The 20,180-nt window shown below is 55.9% G+C and overlaps 1 protein-coding gene across 1 annotated transcript in view; it reads left to right on the plus strand.

Moving 5' to 3' along the window:
• PLXNA2 (plexin A2) overlaps positions 1-20,180 on the plus strand; it is a 215,712-nt gene that overhangs the window by 169,775 nt on the left and 25,757 nt on the right. The window contains 5 exon segments of the mRNA XM_021063894.1: positions 6,877-7,028; positions 13,102-13,219; positions 16,306-16,442; positions 17,350-17,517; positions 17,643-17,736. Coding sequence (XP_020919553.1) covers positions 6,877-7,028; positions 13,102-13,219; positions 16,306-16,442; positions 17,350-17,517; positions 17,643-17,736 — 669 coding nt within the window.

The raw sequence follows: 20,180 nt of genomic DNA on the forward strand, positions 1-20,180 counted from the left end.
TAGGGCTCTGCTTTCACCTCTGCCGCCTGGGTTCAGTCCCTGATCTGGGAACTAAGACCTACTGTGCATGCGCATGCACAAAATCCAATTGCTTAAGGCAATAAAACAAAATAATAACACAGCTCAAGGAGGTCCCATTAAGATGCAAGTAAAGCTTTCTTTAGGGAGGAGACGATAGCAGGTGAGAGATGCGTAAAATGGGGAAGGACCTCTCGGGAGTTAAAGACGCCCATAGAAGAGAGAGATGAGGGCTCACCCAGGCCAGCCCGGCTGATGGCCTGTGAGACACGCTAAAGAAAGCCATCGGCACAAGCCCCCTGCTGCACAACCGCAGGCCTGGGCTTAAGCCACGAGTCTGCTGTGGTCCTTACACTCTCAGAGGATGCCTGGCTATCCGAGCGGCCACAGAAAAGCATCCGACATGATCAAAAGGCCTGGCAAACAAGATCTTCTGACAAAAGGCTGACAGAATTGCAGAAGCGGGGACCAGGGGCGACGCAATTGCCACCTTCAGTATCTGAAAGATGTTGGAGAGATGTTGGAAAGATGTTCAGTCCTCCATTCAGTGAGGAGTCGCAGCAGAAACTGGCTTACGGTGACGTAGGAGTGTCTGGAGAAAGAACGTCTTGATGCTTCTGATGGGGAAACACCACGTGGCTGCCGAGCAGCACGGGTGCCTCCGTTCTTCCAGGGGTCATTCAAGAACCTGGTTATACTAGGATCGGCTGGTCACCAGCGTTTCCCAGGAGCAGGGAAGTGCAGCTATTTCCTGCCAGCGGCTCCGTCCCGGGCAGTGTGCTAAGGATTAGGTTACTGAGCCAAAGGGAGGGGGTCCCTGTCCCAAGATCATCATTGTCTCACTGAGGAAAGATGCAGTTGCAGTCGCTGCCGCCTTGGGGGCGTTCACCAGTGGCGGTGGGGTGTAGGGGAAAGGGCTGCTGAGTCTGCCTGGGGCGCAGAGAAAGCCTCACTGAGGAGCGTCTTTTAGCAGAGCCTTGCAGGAGGGGTAGGCATTTGTCACTGTCACACTTGACCTTGACCAGTGTGCATGGACTTTAGAACCTAAGGGGACCCCGCGCTTCCCCCAGGACCATGCATACCACATGAGAGAGCAGAGCCCAAGCTCGGGGAGGGGCCACATGGGGGAGTCAGCACGGAACGTGGTGACCCCCGCACCCCCACTCAGCGAACTGCTTCTGGGCTCTTCTCTCCCTCATCCCCTGCTTCTGGCTCTCCCTTCTGAGGTCCCCAGGGGAGAATTCAGATGGATTTCTGCTCTGTCGTATGATACACGTTGAAAAACTTGGGGCTGGGATTAGTCAACATCTAAGGATTTTCCCAGCTGATTTCACAGGTTTGTCAGCTCCCCTCCCCCTCCCTCCACACCCCCGCTACACGCTCTCTCTCTCTCACACACACACTCACTCACACTCACACTGACACTCTCACACGCATCCCAGACTGTCAAAGCCCTCGCTTGCCGGGCATCTCCTTCAGAATTACTTTCCTGAAGGAATTCGCGAAGTTCATGATGAATTGCCGCGCCCCCCAGAATGGCTAAGAGCTGGAGGAGGAGAAGGGGAGGAAGGGCAGGAGGGAGAATGAGGCAGAGCAGCGTCCTCCCAAGTTTAGTCTGGGCGAGGATGATGTCCGGCTCAGAACATACTTCCGTGCGGGGCCCGGAACCCACCCAAGCCCAGGCCATGCGCCGGCCCTCGGGGCCGCTCCCTGGCCCGGCGCAGGCTCCCTCCAGTCAGCCCAGGAGCTAGCTCCTCCACGCTGGCTCAGCCACCTCCTATAGGGTAGGATTCGCCACCCAGGAGGCCTCCTTCCCGACACACAGGAAGATCCCATCCCCATCTCTAAGCTCCCTCCAACTCCACCCTCCGGTGTTTTTGTGATCTAGGAGGGCGCAGGTGCAGGGGGGGTGGGGTGGGGGGAGACGCCAGGAAGGAAATCATCAATCGTCAGGACCTGTTCGAAACCACTGTGCCATCAGGGACTTTCCAAATGGGTCTTACCTCACCTCCACAACACCCCTGGGAGGCAAGCCTTGCTGTCTGTTTTCTGATAAGGACCCCGAGATTGAAGGCAACACAGCTCCTAAGTGTCAGAGCTGGGATCTCGAATTCAAATCTATCTCCCCCCCGCCCCCGCCCCCGTCTTCCTGCTGCCGACACTGCCCGAGCATTAGAAGGTCTCTCTTCCAAATCCTGGAGTGATCGGCAGCCCAGAGGGCATCTGAGAGTGGACTCTGAGCCACGTGGATCTGGCGGCCACCTGGGGTACCGTGGTCCCCCTTTGTCAGTGGGGGAGTTGACATCCTCCTACTCTGCCCTTTCCCCCCACCTCCTCGGGAGGTTAGCCCTCCCCCACCATCACCCCACCACTTCTTGCAGCTCTGGAAGGCCTTCCCTGGAGTTCTGCAAGCAGCATCCTCATCCTAGAACTCCACCACTTGCCTCTTTATAGACCCAGCTTGGAAAGACCAGACTTGGCTCCAAGGAAACTGAGCTCTATGGGTGCCACACGGGGTGTCTGCATTCGGACACTGCTTTGAAGAGAGAGCCTTGGGGGCAGACCCCAGAATGGAGTGAGCCAGGATCTTGAAAAATCCCATTCACTCCCTTTCTGAAGAATAAATTCTTTTCCCTCCAGGCCCCCCCCAGTCCTCGGTCCTGGGGAGAAAGGAAAGCAGGATGCCTGGGTTTTTACCACCACGCAGACACCGAAGCCCTGATGCCCAGCATCACCTTGGAAGCCCGCAGGTGTCAGGGGAGTGTCTTACAAGACTCCCTCCTCTGCCCTTTGCACGCCGAATCTGGACTTCCACCTTGACTCTCGGATTTTTAAGCTGGGCAGGGAGCAAAGGACGTAGGCAAAGGCACAGAGATTTTTGAAGTGCATTGTGTGGAGTGCCCAAGTATCCATGAGGATGGGGGTTCGATCTCTGGCCTCACTCGGTGGGTTAAGGATCCAGCGTTGCCTTCAGCTGTGGTGTAGGCCGGAAATGCGGCTTGGATCCTGCTTCACTGTGGCTGTGGTGTAGGCCGGCAGCTGTAGCTCTGATGGGACCCCTAGCCTGGGAACTTCCATATGCCACGGGTGCCGCCCTAAAAAGCAAAAAAAAGGGGGGGAGCACATTTTGTACATGGAAGCTGCTGGGGCCTGGGTAGCTGTGAGGACATGATATGAGATGGCAGATGCGATTGAAGAAGTAAGGAATGTGGAGGACCCAGCCAGGAACTTGGGACTTTGCCCGGCCAGTGCTCAGAGCCACTTTTAGAGCCGGCAACAGGTAACCAGATCAGGTTCATGAAGGCCACCTGGCAGACGGAGCCAATCAGGTCTCGCAGAGGGACAGAGGCACAGGTGATGCAGCCCAGCTCGTCGCCCACTCTGGTACCCAGAGCGGGGGCAGCTTCCAGAGACAGCCGGGAGTAAGGCATGGTGGGGCCTGCATTCACTGTACGCGGTCGGGGAGGGAAAGAGGACAGTTGCAGATGCTTGCGAGATTCCTGGCCGGGTGCACAGCGATTCCATTAACCTTGAAAGAGGAGCCGGGAGGATAATCAAGCTGGGGGTGGAAAGAGAAAAAATTAAGAGTTCATTTTTAGACACGGTGAAATTTGAGGTGCCTGAGGGACCTGCGCGGGGAAGCCGCGACGTCCAGTAGCGATTGGATAGATGGATATGCAGCTCAGGAGAGAGCTCTGAGCCAGCCGTCCAGCTTCGGGAGTCATCAGTAATGGAGGCCTTGGGACTCCCCTTGCAAATCAAGTGCTCACCACCTCATCTGCATTTTGGAAATCCAGCCTTTAATACATCAGGTTTATCTTATGCAAGAAAGAGGGAGCTACGTCCCTTGCAAGCCTCAGTGCAGGGTGGCTGCTGAGTGCTTTGACCCCCAGACTCCTTCACCTGGAGGGGCTGGCATTCCCCAGGCGCTTTCCAGTAACCGGAAGGATGCTAATTCCCCTGGTTTGGATTCCAGCAGCTGTTAGCCGGGTGAGAAGGGATCAGACTGGTGTCCCCAAACCACTTCTCTCTTTCTCTCTCTCTTTTTTTTTTTTTTTTGGTGTGTGTGTATGTGTGTGCATGTGCATGTGTGTGTGTGCTTTTTAGGGCCACACTCACGGCATTTAGAGGTTCTCAGGCTAATGGTTGAATCAGAGCTGTAGCCGCCGGCCTATACCACAGCCACAGCAACACCAGATCCGAGCCTCGTCTGCGACCTACACCACAGCTCATGGCAATGCTGGATCCTTAACCCACTGAGTGAGGCCAGGGATTGAACCCGCAACCTCATGAATTCTAGTAGGGTTCTTAACCCGCTGAGCCACCATAGGAACTCCCAGGCTACCTATCTCTTTGACATGTGTCTTCATGCCAAGATTACAGTGCTTGCTAATTTATTTTTCTGAAGTCTTCCTACTCTAAACCGTATAATCTCGTTTATGCTTCTGAGCAGCTCTGTGCCAACCAAAGTCCCTACAACCCCGCCCCAGGGCCATGGCTTTGTCTTTGCCCCAGACCCTCGAATGTCGAAGGGGACACTACGGTGACTTCCCAGCGGGAGGAGGCTGCCCCATGGGACCTGCCAACACCACTGAGTATCCGCAGTACATTCCCCACATGCTACCTGCAAGACGGAAGTATTTTTAGGCTTTCCAGAAAGATTTCATTTCACGGTTTTGCTGAAAGGTTGTAATTAACCACAGCGAGCAAAAGAATGTATTTTTAAAAATAAAAGTGGGGGAAAGAGAGCAAGCTGATACCACAGTTCCGTCAGGGTTTTCAGAGGCTGGGTTCCTGGCAGCCAGGTGGCCGGGGGAGGGGTGCCGATGCTCATTCCACGAGATCAGAGCAGAAGCAGCCACTCAGACTTGCTCACCGCCTCTTCCTCCGGCCTGAGCTCTCCTGCAGGGGCATGGGGGCTGCTTGTTCCTTCCTCGCTCCTCATGACAAGAATCCATCTCCTGGAGGCCAGGGGCCCCGAGGAGGTGGCACCAGGGGAGAGTGGAACAGCCAGGATCAAGTACTAGTTATTTGTAGAATCCCCAGGGGCAAAAAAATCTATGAGGTGACTGGTTCCTCGTGCCAGCTCCTTTTTCTCCAAATGATCCCCCCTCCCCCCAACCGCACACACGCAGGCCCAGGGCACAGAGATGCCCCCGAGCCTCCCTCATCCGCCGCCCAGGCCCTCTCTTGCTTCATCTCATGAGCCTTGTTTATTTTTATTCATAAGTTGGGATGTTTTATTCCCAGAGAAGGGAGCCACAGACAAGGTGACTCTGGAGAAATGAGCCCCCAGGTGAGAGTCCAAGGCCTGGCCTGGAAGGAGGCTGCGTCCTCTCCAGCCCACAGAGGGGAGTGGGAGGTCAGGGGTCGGCCTGGGAGTCCCGGCTGGACAGCCAGCGGGCAGTTCAGGAAGAGGCCTGCCCTGGGCCTCAGCCCCACCGTCGTCTCTTCTCTGTCCTCCAGCATCTGGGGTTTGTGGCCAAGTTGGTGACGGCATTAGTGGTGCTTACATCATAGGAAGAGATCAGTTCCCCTTTGGGGGAGGGTCTCCAGAGCCTTTGACAGCGTCTTCACCTATTCTCACCTCCCATGCCTGCCCAGTGGCCCCTCCTAGAAGATTCTGGTGGACTCTTGGCCTTGACCCACCGCCTAGCCTCTCTGCCTTCCTCCCTGTCTTGCCTTTCAGATGGTGTCATGAAAAGAGCCCTGGAGTTTTTTGTTTTTTTTTTTTTACAACGGTGTATACAGGTTGTAGGATAATCTTAGAATAAGATCCTCCAGTCTCCGTCCAACTCTGAAATTCTACATTCCTGCCTGGGATTGGGTTCGTGTCTAAGTGCCTCCCGCTTTGGGTAACTGCAGACACAAAGTATGAGCTTATTCCCTGGAATCTGTTGGATCCCAAAGAGCTGCCTTTTTCCCTAAACCTGACCCATCTTCCAGACAGAAATTTACCCCTTAGGAGAGCCTGATCCTGCAGTTCCTTTCTTTGTTGGGTCAAAACAAACTCAGACAGTCAGCATTTGGGGACGGAGTTAAGAAATGAATCAATGAAAGACCCTCGCTAATGGGAAGCCAGCAACATTTGAAACATCAGAAAGCTATTTCTCTGTGGCCCTAGCATGTGTCACAGGATTTTTTAGAGAACAGTGTCACAAGTACCCTGTCTTTGATCGTTGCCTATAGCAGTGCCTAGTTTCAGACTCTGCGGAGCTCCCACGCCTTGTCCTTCAAAGCGGCCGCATCCCTGTGTAGCCCGCGTCAGCGCTGTGTGTCACCTCCTTATCTCCTCCTTGCCCACCAAGTTCCTCAAGGGCAAACTCCCCATTTGCCCACCCTTGTAAACGCTCCAGAAGCCAGCAGACAGGGGAGGCAGCCGTTGCCTGCCACAATTACGAAACCCTTTCGGGTTTACAAAATGCTCCCAAATAACCCTTGACTTGGGACTCCCAGGGAGAGGTTGGAGAGGTGATTATCTTTCTTCTTAACTAAGAAGAACTGAGGTTCAGGGACAGTCTGTGGCTTGATCACCATCCGGCACCTGATGAATTAGAGACGTGTCTCCACCTATGATTTTCTGCCTTGAATCCAGTACTTTCTGATAATTTCTTTTTAACAAGCGGATGGATGGATGGATGGATGGATGGGATGGGTGGATGGACAGATGTCCTAAAGAACCCAGAACCTGATGATATTTCAGACACGCTGAAAAGCGGACAACACGCACTCCGTTCCCCCAGATTCCAGGTGTCCACCAAAGTCCCTGGGCCCTCCTGTAGGGAGCGGGGTGGGTGCTGCTGCCTCGACTCCTGGGACCCACCAGGTTTGCTCATCCCAGTTCCCTCCCTCCCGCAGATTTTGACGGTGTCCGGACCTCCTGAAGGCGGGACTCGAGTGACCATCCACGGTGTGAACCTGGGGCTGGACTTCTCCGAGATCGCCCACCACGTGCAGGTGGCTGGTGTGCCCTGCACGCCCCTGCCGGGGGATTACATCATCGCCGAGCAGTGAGTCTAGTCCCCTCTGGCGCGACCCCTTCCCCCAGGAGCCTGGGGGGGGGGGGACTGTCCCCTCTCCTTTCTCTGGATCTTCAGAATTCATCTCCCGCTTCCCTTCTCCCATGGGTCCCGCGCCCAGAAGCCTTCCCACGCTGCCTCCTATGGGCTCTCCACTCTCCGAGCATCGTGTTCTGTGTGATTCCCTGGGCCCCTGGCTCCTCCGGCCTCAGGGCTCACGGCGCTGCGCTGCCCTGCTTTCCATCCTCCTCGCCTGCCCAGGGGCCAACTGAGTCACTTTCCCAGCTCCAGGCTCCTCCTTGGTGTCCCCCGCCCCTCCCCCGCCAGCCCCCATTGGAATGCATCCTGCTCGGTGGGCTGCAGGCAACAATTTGTTTGGCTCATGGGGCTCTGACAGCAGCTTAATCCGAGCAGGGCCTCCGCCGGAGCAAATTCATTTATTTCACTAAGGGAAATGTCAGCTGGAAATTAGAAAATAGGCATGTAGCAGCGGACAGGCGAATGGGGTTCCAGGAGTGACATATGTTCCAATTTGGGGTGTTCATTTGGCAGTGGCGGCCGCTGTGGAGTTGGTGGGCAGGAGGTGGGCATGAAGCGGGGGCAGGAGGGTAGAAGGAGTGGAGAGGGGAGGGGAGCAGCCAGATCCCTGCGCACGAGGACTTGTCATGTACAGTGGGGTCAAGTCACACACACCGCCTCCCCGTTCCTGCTGAGAACACAGCTCCACAGTGGGTCCGGGGACTGGCTCTCAGAGGACAGAGTCTCTCCTTGCCGCCTCTCCAGAGCCTGTCTTTAGTAGCAACCAGAAAAATGGCACTAGCAACTGTAAAAATGACATCACTTTATCTTTTATCAGCACTTACTCTTTCTCATCCACTCTCACTTTTCATTGGTGAGGCCTCTGAGAGGCAGGCAGTGTTATCGCCATTTTCCAGAGCAGGAGAGAGAGAAAGGTGACGTGCCCGTCCACTCAGTGCGTAAGTGGCCACGACGGAGTCGACACTCAGGTCTCCTAACCTTTGTTCGAGAACCAAAGTTCAGGCCTCTTTTCATTCCCTACAGATGAGGCAAGACTCTTGGGTACGCGTGGCCTGAAAATTTCACGATCCATCAGCGTGTGGCTTTCAGGGTCAGGGGCCATGGTTCCAGGGCGGCCGGGGCAGGATGGGAGTCTGAGAGATGAGTTCCCCAACTTTGGGGACTCCCAGCAGGGGAGAAGAGGCACCTCCTTGGTCCTGTGGACCCTCAGATCCCACAGACCTGACGATTCCTTGGCAGCCTGGTCCCTACAAGGAGTGACTCGGGGCGGGAAGACTGGCTGGGTCTATGGGAAAGAGATGCAGGGGAGGAAAAGGAGAAGGGACATCAGGAGAAGCAGAAGAGGACATGAAAGCTGTTGGGCAGGAGCCCGCAGAGGCCCTCATGGCCGGGGAGTCCTTACAGGCCCAGCACCTGCCAGACCCAGCTATAGACACTCAGTCCTTGACCCTGAATCCACCTTGGCCTCAAGGACCCGCCTTGGGCCACTGGACAAGACTCCACCTTGGTGAGATGCCACGGCCCTCCAAAGGAAGGTGTTTGGGGGACCGAAAGGTAAGGTTTGGAGAATTTGGAGCTGCCACTTTCTCAGGCAGCCGGACACGGAAATTGCCTGAGATCCGGGATTCGAGGGTGTTCGGAGGCCGCCTCCTCTCCTGACCAGCCCGAGACCTTCTCAAGCTCTCCCGTCTCTCTGACCCTCGCTGGCCGAATGGACGTCAGGATGCTGACCCCACGGGTGTGCAGGAGAATTTAGTAAATGAGACACGCAGACTGGGCCGCGCCCCGGGGCCACAGGACCCTAAAGACATATTGTTCTATCTTCAAAATTGAATGCACCACAGGGCCCTGGGGAAGAAGGTGCTGAGAAAAACCAGAAGGGAGGATACGAAAGGAGCCTGGGGAGATGCCAGGTCACCAGGCGTCCCTGCCAACGCCGGGGTCACCTTAAAACCCATCCTCACGATCTCCTCGGGCGAAGGGCCAGCAGGAGGTGGCAGGCACGCGCCGCACCTCGGCTGCACGCGGCCCTGGTTTCCCGCGGTGCCAGGCTCGTTACCGCTCTCGAGGCTTCAGAGTTGGTTAACATCATTAGAGCCTCCATCCCGGGCAGTGAGCAGCAGGCGCAATCATTACAGATGTCTGAGAGAGATGGATTTGGCTAAATGGGCCCAGTGCAGAGTCCCGGGCCCGGGCAAGATTAGCGGGCACAGTAATGATTCACCATATGCTTGTGCCGTGCCATCTATCACTCAGCAATTAGGTTAATGTTGGTTAAAGGGCCCGCTTAGTCCTGCAATCAGCACCCCACAGGTCTGTGGAGGGCCTGATGATTCCATCACAGGACGTTTCCTGGGTGATAAGATGCAGATCGAGGCTGCAGCTCAGCCCTTCCTGAGACGGCAGCTCCGTGTGAGATGGACTCAGATCCGCCCCCCCCCCCCCCCCGTCATCCGCTGTGCCTGCGAACTCAGCCATGTCGTGACGGATAAATGCAGGTTCTCACTACCCCAAAGATGCCCGCTTATGGGGAGAAAGGCCCCATCTATGCCGGTCCCTGGGCGGGGTGCCAGGAGCACAGCCATCGATGAGCTCTACGACTGCAGGCAAATCCCTTTGCTCCCCGATGCTCCAATGCCGCATCTGGAAATTGGGTGTGTGAAACAGATGTCTATAATCAAGTCTACAGGCCTTAAGATGTGAGAATCAATAACCTCTATGCCCCATGGAATCTGTAGCTCCCACAATTCGAAGGCTTCTTGGTGGCTCTTAAGTGACTCCAGAAGCCCCCTGTCCACCAGGAGGAGTCAAGCCTTCAAACAGTGAAGCCAAATAACTGTTAAACAGTTACCAATTCCAGCTTCTCATTTTACAAGGAGAAACGCTAGGGCATCCTAGCTGTTGTCTCCTGATAATCCTCGGGGGGCCTTGAGCTGCCAGGGGCACCGAGAGGAGGCAGTGAGGACATCAGACCATGGGAGCTTGGCTGACTGTAAGGCCTCAAGGAGGAAACGGTGCCCACACTGCTGCCTGTGGCCGTCTCCAACCAGGGAGGGAGGGGACCCAGGTGGTTGTGTCTCGAAGCCTTAGGAATCCAGCCGGGTCCCCCCTACGCCCCCATCCTCCACCCCCACCCCCACCAATGACGCGACTCCACCCCAGCTTTGCCACCAGGTCCACTCTGCCCCTTCCACAAAAGACGCAGGGAGCATTCCACCAATTTTAGGGGCCATAGAGTGAAGTGGGCAAAGGCACGAACTTTGGAGCCCAGCTGACCTGGATTCGAATCATGGCTCTGCCACTTCCCAGAACTAGGGCCAGCATGAGTCCCCTAGCACCTCCGAGTTTGGGTTTCCTTGTCTGTAAAGATGGCAACAGTGAGAGCCACCCTGCACGAGAGCCAGGGGATGACATGAGATCCTGTCTTGTATGGTGCCTGCCACACGCAGCTCAGTAAATTGTAGCCCTCATTATTACGAAGGTACAGAATCTGCTTTGGCCTGACCCTCCTTCCTCAGCCTAACCCTCTCCACGGCTGGTCGCTGCCCTGCCTCTCCCTTTAACGCTCTGTGTCCCCAAACTCAGAGAACAAACGCCGAGGACGCATACCCTCCCAGCTGCCTCTCTGGCCTTCCCTGCAAGGCCTGGTGCCAGGAATGAAACGGGAGTAGAGTGAGAAGTCATGAGAGTTCTGCGCAGCCTGGGCCCTTAAAATTCTCGTCCAGTTCTTAGACTGACCAACCCGGACGCTTCCACTGCTGACCGCTGTCCGTTTCCCACTCAGGGATGAAGGAGAGCCCCATCCATCCAGGGGCAGTTGGGGGTGAGAGGCGTCAGCCACAGGGCCGAGGAAGGGAGCCCCTGGTCCAGCGCTGCCCCCCCAACCCCGCATCACGCCTTTCCAGGTGGGATGGTCAGAGCCACGTGCAGGCGCAGCCTTGCCCGCCCGGGCAGCGCCGTCTCCCATCCAGTCCACTTCTCCCAAGCCCTTGACACGCAGAGCTCATTTTCAGGGACATGAACCTGAGTAAGAAGATACTCTAGGAAAGACAAGATGCAGGAGGCCCCAGCCTGTCGTCAACGCCCCATGGGGACAGCTGAACAGGGCATTCTAGGTCCTCTCCCGAGACAGGCCCCAGGAGGAACAGCGGTGCCCGTGACTCTCCTGTGTTCTCACGTTTCCTCTTCCCGGGACTTGGAGCCAGCCTCGACGTCTTCCTCCTCTTCTCCTGGAGGATGCGTCCAGCACAGAGGCCAGAAGGGTGAGCGAGGGGCAAGAAAGCACTGATTAGAAGAGCGGGAAAGAGACGTCTCTGCGCCTCCTCGCCTTCGCCCTCCCCGCCCCCACCCCATAGGGAGCCCCAAACCCTCTGAAGCTCCTTGTGAGCACAGTCACCGTGCCCGGGCGGCAGGGACCCCACGCAGGAGCAGCCGCTGGGGCCCAGGAGGCAGGATGGATGAGCCGTTACATCGAGCAGGTCGCAGCACGGCACGAACCCCACGCAGTACCTTCGATTAAGCTTCTCAAATGCTCCGCTAATGAGGTTGAAGGAGACAGTTACGTGTGAAATACGAATTGATCATCGCTCTCATCTTTACGCTGGGTTCATAATTCATTTATTTATTCTAGAGGAAGGCGACGCAGGGCATCCTTGGACGCGCGCTGTCCCTTCTCGTTGGAACCTGATGTGCTACCTGTAATAAGACAGTTACTGCATGTTAAGTAAATATTCACCAGGAGTGAAAGTACTTACTTGGGATTAACTGTTATGAAGGAGATGGAGACGGGGGCCGGGCGCGCGTGTGCGCACGCCGAGTATTTGTTTAATGCAAGTTTTATTACATCGAAATGAAATCTCTGTTTAGTTACCTTCCTTCCCAGAGAAGCTGCGGAGATAAGCATCGCTCGGTTAAACACGGATCTAACCCCGCGTGCCCGGATCATGCAGGGATTAGTGGAGAGGGGTCTGTTTTCCTGACTCCCCACTAAGCCCACCTACCAAGGGCACCGGGCTGCTCTGAGCTCTTAAATGGCTTTGGGAGGAAAAGAAAACCCTTCCATCTGTCCCCCGGGTTCCTTTCCCACCCACCCCACGCCTTAGAATTCCAGGCCAGAGGTCCTCCCGAGAACCCGCCATCCCCTCGGGCTGCCTGCCCTTTCCAGAAGCTGCTGTGACGAAGGCTGCCCGTCTGTAAATGTGCTTGTTGGAACGTATCTCAGGCTCCAAGGAGGCGTCACGGAGGATATTGATCTGTGCATCTGGCCACAGAGCCCCGCACCCCTCTCCCCTCCAGCTTTCCCATCAACGGGGGAGGTGCCTTCCACCCCGGGGGGCTGGGTCACCGCCTCGCCCACCAGCTTCGTGCGCTCAGCTCTTGATTAACTGGGAGCCCAGGGTTGACCGCCGTCCTAAGGAACTCATCTGCCGGCCGGGCCTCCGCCTGTTGCCACAGCCGCCACTCCTCCCATTCAGCTGGGGGCTTCGGTTTGGGGAACTCACTGTCTCACCAGATTATCTGTTCCCTCGCAGCAAGAAACCAACCACAATTCAATCAGCTTGGTGAATCAGCCCCACTCCCTTTTTTGAGGGGGGAGTTGCAGTCTTGGCTCGACAGGGGTCAGAGTTCTAGGAAGGAACACTAAATTACTGTCCCTAGATTGCTCTGTTGGACTTTGGTTTATTCCACAAATATTGGGGAGCTACCCAGCGCTAGGCAATGCACTGGGCACAGGGGACCACAGGCTGGTTCATAGAAATAGGCAGCATCTTGTTTCTGAGGCATGCGGGACAGGGCTTTAGAAAAGGACTCATCCATCCTCTCACGGCCCTGATGAGAGACTGAAGCCCAGAGAGGGAAAGCACTTTACCCAGGGTCACACAGCCACATGAGTGAGCAAGCTGACTCGTGGTCCAGCCCTGTTGTAAGACCACAGTGAGTCACTGGCTGGGACTGAGACTGGTGAACAAGCAGGGGAGGCCCGGTCTCGCCAAGCCTTTCACGGCAAGGTTTGCTGTCTCCCCAGGATCGTCTGCGAGATGGGCCACGCCCTTGTGGGAACCACCTCTGGGCCGGTGCGCCTGTGCATCGACGAGTGTAAGCCCGAGTTCATGGCCAAGTCCCATCAGCAGTACACCTTCGTGGTGAGTATTGGGTCTGGTGCTGCGCTGCTGGCTCCCAGCAAAGGGCAGGCGTCTGCTGCAGACATCCCCCGGGACAGTCCCCGAGTGCTCCCGAGGCGGCAGCTCAGGACAGAGGAGGAGTCCAGGAGTGGGGGGCGGGGGGGCAGCGGGACTGAGTGCACGAGCAACCTCGCGTTGGAGACTTTGGGGCCCCAGAGAGCCACGGGCCGGCACTCTAAATAAGCCTTTCTTAGAAAGTGGAGCCTGGACATGGGGGAGGGACCGGCTGCCCTTTGTCCCTCCAGTGTGATATCTTGGTCTAATTCCAGGCTAATGAGGACAGATCGCCTGAGGGACCTAATTAAAAAGGTCTATATTTATCCACATGCTTTGTTTTCTGGCAGGATATTCTAAGTGGGAGTTTAGAGCAGCCATTTAAAATCCTGCAGGGGGAGTTCCCATCATGGCTCAGCGGTTAACAAACCCGCCTCACATCCATGAGGATGCAAGTTCGATCCCTGGCCTCGCTTAGTGGGTTAACGTATCCAATGTTGCTGAGCCCGATTCAACCCCTAGCCTGGGAACCTCCATATGCCGAGGGCGTGGCCCTAAAAAGACAAAAATAAAATAAAATCCTGCAGGGATGCCAGTCTGGGTACAGGACCCCAGGAGTGGGGTGAACAGGAGAGTTGCTCTGTGTGTGTGTGCGCGGTTACACACACACACACACACTCACATCTGAAAACAGTTCGCGCAGCAGGTGGTGGAATCATAAAGGCTTTCTTTACGTCCCGTGATGACGCGGCTGAGGCCCCGTAGCCTTCACCACCATCGCTGCCCTGAGTGCTTCTCCCTTGGAAAGGTTCGCACCCGTGATGGGGTCCAGCCCTGAAGTTCCCACGGTGGCCAATCCAACTGCAGGCTCAATCTCCAGCCCTGCACAGTGTTTTAAGGATCTGGCATTCCGGCAGCTGTGGCGTCACAGGTCGCGGGTTGCAGGTTTTCCTGTCTCTGCCTTCTTATCTCACCCGTCTTCTCTCAGATCCAGTCTTCCGTCAGATCGGAAGGTCCCTCGGCCTCTCTCTGCAGCCCACCCACCTTCCCCATTCCTACGCAGGAGAGATCAGGGCCGAAAGAGGCGGGGCAGGTGGAGAGAGGCTGCAGAGTGTCAGAGCTGGGGCCCAATCTCCTTTTTTTTGGCTTTTTAGGGCCTCACCCGCGGCATATGGCAGTTCCCAGGCTAGGGGTCTAATTGGAGCTGTAGCTGCCAGCCACAGCCACAGCCACAGCAATGCCAGATCCGAGCTGCATCTGAGACCTGCACCAGAGCTCATAGCAAAGCCAGATCCTTAACGCACTGATCGAGGCCAGGGATCGAACCTGCATCCTCCTGGATACCAGTTGGATTCGTTTCCGCTGTGCAACAACAGGAACTCCCCCACCCTCCTCTTTTGACAGAGGTGCAAACAAAAGCCCAGAGTGATCCTGAAATGAAGGTCAAGGCCCACGGCTAGTGAAGGAACACGCGGACTGGAGTCCGTGGTTGTATAGCTGCTCAGTTAAGCTCGCTTTGCACTCCACTCTGCTGCAGGAGTGATTCCTTTTTCGAATTTAGGTCAACTGCCATATGCATTTTAGGAGAGATGACAGGTCTTCCCTTTTTTTTTTTCTGAAAATCTTTTTGTAAAAGATTTTTGTAAAAATCATCTTCAAATTAATGCATTTTTAACAAAGACTGAGTCTAACATTTAATAAAGTTGACATGTTATGCATTTAGTTAACCATTCAGTCGCTTTTATTTTGCAACTTTCCTTTTGTTTTGTGAATTTTTCAGGTCCTAAACATTTTCACAGCCCCTGGAAGAGGCCCAAGTCCCCCAACTGGGGACAGCTGAGGGGGTGTTTTAGAAGTTTGGGGAGGCTCCCGATCATGAATTTTGCACGTCCTAGGGTATCCTGTCTCCTCGGGGTGAAGTACTCAGGTCTTGTCTCCGCAACTGTTCAGACTGGAGAGGCTTTAATTTCATCCACTAGAGACAGGGAAGGCCAGGCCCAGGGGCAAAAGTACACCCAAGAGGTCACCTCGGGAGGTACCCCAGGTCACCCTCAGAGCTAAAGGCAGGCACTGGCCTCAGCATGGGGCCCTTGCCTTTCTGGGTTCAGCTCTGGCCACTAGCCGTCTCTTTGACCATTAAAGTGGCAGGGGGCCGGCGGCGGTGGTGCTGGGAGGTCCAGGTCCTGAGCTCGCCCCTGACATTCAGCCCCTTGTCACCCCTGTCTCCCCACCACGGGACAACTCGGCACCTAATACTTTTCCATAACATCTTGAGGGGAGACTCCCAGCCTCTTCCCTCCCTCTGCCTGGCACTGGGGTGCTCCTCTAGCCCAAGCTGCAGTCGGACCCTCGACTGAGTGTGCTCAGTCTGGACCAGGTCCTATGAGTGACCCCCACCCCCCGACCCATCCCCACCCAAACCATGTCCACTGGGGCAACCTTGAATCCCCCCAGATGACATTTCTTTTAAGCTTCGAGCTTAATTTGGCAGTTTAGCGAGCTTCCAAGAAAATCCCGGCCAGTGTCAGGCCATCCTCCTGACAGAGATGGCAGAAGCCACAGTTAACGTTTACATGACATTCACATGCTGGGGGGGGATGGAAGGACGTGTGCCTGGGCTGCTCATGGAGCCTCTTGGTGGCCCAGTCCAGGCAGGGATGCTTTATTCAGCCCTATCGATTTTGTGCCAAAAAATCAGTACACACTCCAGATAGAGAAGCATTTTCAAATTGTTCTCAATTTGTAAACTAATTGATAGATTAGTCAGTGTCATCTCTGCCTTCCCCTCGGTGCTATGAGCATGGGACTCCCCGGGGAGTTAATTAATTCTGAAACGTGGCCCCTCTGCCTTCCCCGGATGTGCCTGGAGCCTCCTCCTTAGAAAGGCTCTCAGCTCCAGGTAAGCAGAGAGAGCATTTGGGGATAGAAAGGACAGGAAAAGCACCTCCCCTCTGAGCGTGGCCACAGCGCACCCTCCTGTCTTGCGGTCTCACCTGGGTTCCTCCCTTTGGGCAAAACCTCCGCTGTGATTGTGTCTCTGCTTCCTCCCAAAGAACCCTTCTGTGCTGTCACTCAACCCCATCCGAGGGCCGGAGTCCGGAGGAACCATGGTGACCATCACAGGCCATTACCTCGGGGCTGGGAGCAGCGTGGCCGTTTACCTGGGCAACCAGACCTGCGAGTTCTATGGGTGAGGTGGGCTCCAAGGAGCTGGGGGATTGCAAGTGGGCGGCGTGTGCACACATGACCCTGGTCGTGCTCCCAGACCTGCCTCCCCTTCAGCCCTTTGTTACGTGTCACGTCTGGGGCCCAAACTCTCTTCCAGTCGCTGTGAGAACCATATACCACTAGTCAATTTATATCTCACGAATCATAGGGGCTAAATGCTTCTAAAAATATTTGGAAGTGAGACCAGGAGGACTGCTAAGGAGGAAGGCGCCCAGGAGCTCTCAGTCTCTGCCAGGATCAAGCATTCACCATGTCCCCGCGGGGGTGGCTTCAGAAGCATGGCGATTGCATGGCCCGTCCTCCCCAAGCACACAGGCTCATCCTCAGGGCATCTCCTGAGCATGAACAAATGAACACCTGTTATTTGTCAGATATTCCAGCAAAGCCCTGGGGATGTAGAGAATCCAGAGAGAATTCTGAAAGGGTCCCCGGGTGGAAATCCCACTTGCCCAGCACAATCTCATACCTCCTCCCTGGGCCATCAGCTCCCTGAGGGCAAGGAACTGTGTGTTTGCTTCTCTGCATAGTAGATGCTCAATTTACTAACTGATCAGACCCTAAGCACAGGTTAAAAAGTCAGTCTAGAAAAGTCCAGAAAAGAGGAGTTGCTCTCAAGCCCAAGGAGCCCTGGTCCTGCCCCACATTCTCAACCCCTTGTGCAAGTGGCTCCCTCTCTGACTGAACCAGAGTCGGATCTCAGGAAACAAGTCCTGGTGCCCGCTGCTAAGGGACCTTCCACGGGCTAGAGAGTAAAGGACAGGGGACAGTCCTCAGCCACACCCTCCGACGGGGGAAAAGCCCTTCTCAGGCCAGAGGCCACCCCTCTTGCCCAAGCCTTTGCTCACAGGCCTCCCGCGGGCCCCCTCTAGGCGGTCGATGAATGAGATCGTGTGTGTCTCACCCCCGTCGTCCAACGGGCTGGGGCCCGTTCCCGTTGCCGTGAGCGTCGACCGAGCCCGCGTGCACAACAACCTGCAGTTCGAGTACATAGACGACCCCCGCGTGCAGCGCGTGGAGCCCGAGTGGAGCATTGCCAGGTGAGGGGGCGGGAGGGACGCACCAGCCACTGGCCGCCGCAGCCCTTCCTCTGAGCACCCTGGGGGCAGAGGCGGCAGTGGCCCGAGAGGGTTCCTACCTCACCCCCACCCCTGCTTCTTCCCAGCGGCCACACCCCCCTGACCGTCACGGGCTTCAACCTGGATGTCATTCAGGAGCCACGGATCCGAGTCAAGTTTAATGGCAAAGAATCTGTCAATGTGAGTAACCATGGGTCCAGCCGGTGCGCGGCCAACACGGCCGGGTCTGTGTGTGTCTTGAAAATCGATGCGGTCTGTGTTAGGCACTGGGGCATTTTCGCTGCCAGGGAAGAGACTCGCTCAGGATGCTGAGTCGGGAGTCACAGCCCCAGACACCCGGGCCTTGTAACGATTTCTGCAACTGCTGTAATCATGACTTGTCTGAAGGTGACATAATGAGTACATAGACGTACCAGCTTCTGAGCTTAAGATGTGGTGCAGAAGGGCTCTGTCATGTGCTGTGTCCACTCTGAGGTCTGATAAGAAGCCGTGTGAGAGGGTAAAGAAATTCTGGCTCCAGATGCAACCTTTCCGAACTGGAAGCAGGGCACTGCCGCCTGGACAGCCCTGACCAAGTCATGGAGCCTCTGTAATGCTCCCTTCTCCAGCTCGAAACGGGAATGATGAGACTCGCCTCTCAGATGGGTAACATGCCCGTGGGTTGGCACTTAATCAACAATAGTCGCTGCATGCAGGAAATTCCATCCCGGTTGCTAAGATGACCAAGTGAAACATTTTACTTTTCGCCTCGGTTGCACAGCCATGTACTTTTTTTTCCACTGTGGATTTTTGTGATGTTAAAAAAGTTCTCTGTCCTCAGAGCAGAATGTCTGCTATGTTGTTACACATTTTTTAGTTCATTCTACTGGCTCCACCTCCCTCTTTTCAGCCAACCTTTTCTGAGAGGTTGCTGTATTCCTAATTATAGTCCAGGAGATGCTATCTTGGAATTATTGTTATGACTGCTTTGACCTTCTGAGGATTGAGGAGACTGAGATGGCAATGGAGAGGATGTGTCACCCCTGACACACTCCTAGCACGCGTGAGGCGTCCCTAAAGGAAACTCACAAACACTCACCATGACAGGCTGCCGGAAGGCTGGATCTGGAGAGGTTCAGGGAGCATCTGGTCCGAACTTCCTTTGCCTAATTTCAAAAACTAAGACCAGACAGGAGTAATGACTTGCCCTCAACCATGAAGGTGGCTGGTGGCAGGGCCAAGCTAGATCCCAAACCTCTGACTCTTCATAACTAGACCACGTGAGATGCTGGCGGGCTCAACGTTCCCTCACACTAGAGACATGGAGACACCTGTATTACACCTTCAGTGCCCACGATGCCCACAGCTCTTTGGGCTGCAAGAGCGCATGGCTTTGTTCCCCGAAGGTGGACCTTGATCCATGAGTAAAAGAGGCTGTGCCTCAGCTCCACTTCCAGACTGAGGCTCACTGTCCCCAGCAGCTCCCAGACCGCCTGCGTTTGTGTGTTGTCTCTCGGAACCGGCCAGCCTGGGGGAGGACCAGTCCCACTGAGGTCAGCAAGGCCCCTGAGGTCAAAGTGTCAGAACAGAAAATAAAAGACATGGTTAACCTAGGACAGAGGGAATTTCGGAGACGGAGTACAAGGCTGACAGGGTCAACCTCCAAGGCTGCACCCTTAGTCCCCATAAAAGGCCGCCTGGGAAGGCCTCCCCACATGTGAGAGCCATCTGAGAAGGCCGGCTCAGGCCCCGGGCACCCTCTGCCCTTGGGCCAGACACGAAGGTAGTCCCAGGCCAGGAATCTCCCCACAGTTCCCCCAGCCCACCCACCACGAGCTCAGTGCTTCAACGGATTAAGAAGCCGTTCCTCCCTCTTGAGATTTCGGGGCCTGAAGCTACCACAGTGATCTGCCCGGAGTCTGCAGGTGGACAGCCTGAAGGAAAGGCCTGCGGGGCAGGTCCCCAAGCCTGGCCCTTAACCTCTGCGCAGTGCCCTCTCTTTCAGGGGTGGTGGCAAAGCACCATGTGACCCCTGCAGCCCTGCTTGGGCCCCACATCATCCTCAGCCCCTCCCCACCCCCCACCCCCCTGGGGCAAGACTCCCCCACCTTTGGGATTGGAAGCAGCCCCTAGGAGAAGGGCCCAGCAGAGGCTACAAAACCCCAAGGAATGTTTGGCAGACAAGGCGCCCAGGCAGAGCCCGGCAGGGAGCAAGCAGAGGCCACTTGTCCGGGGGCAGATTGCTCATCTGCGGAGGGGGCCAGGCCAGCAGCACTGGGATGAGGGGTGAGGGGTGAGCAGAAGGCAGAGGGCAGAGGCAGGGCAGACGCTCAGCTGGGGCTCTGCCCTTCGGAGCCCAGGCTGGGACTCTGGGCTCAACTCCACCCTGCGATCACACCCCGCTTTCCTGGGCCAGGGCGGCCCCAGCTGCAAAGGGACATCAGGCTCACAGGGGGCTGCAGAAGAGGGAGCTGAAAGGGGGTCGGGGGCAGGGGTACTGAGCTCCAACGCTGCGCGAAGCCTCCCTGAACTCTTTAGTGGAAACTCTTAAACTCCCTCTGGAAAGGAGGGGTTAAGAGTTGGAGGGTCTGCCATAATCCCTGTGCAAGTGTCAGCTTTTGTGCCATTTCACACACGGTCTTGTC

This window comes from Sus scrofa, chromosome 9 (assembly GCF_000003025.6).
Source record: "Sus scrofa isolate TJ Tabasco breed Duroc chromosome 9, Sscrofa11.1, whole genome shotgun sequence".
In the NCBI taxonomy this organism is placed as follows: Eukaryota; Metazoa; Chordata; class Mammalia; order Artiodactyla; family Suidae; genus Sus; species Sus scrofa.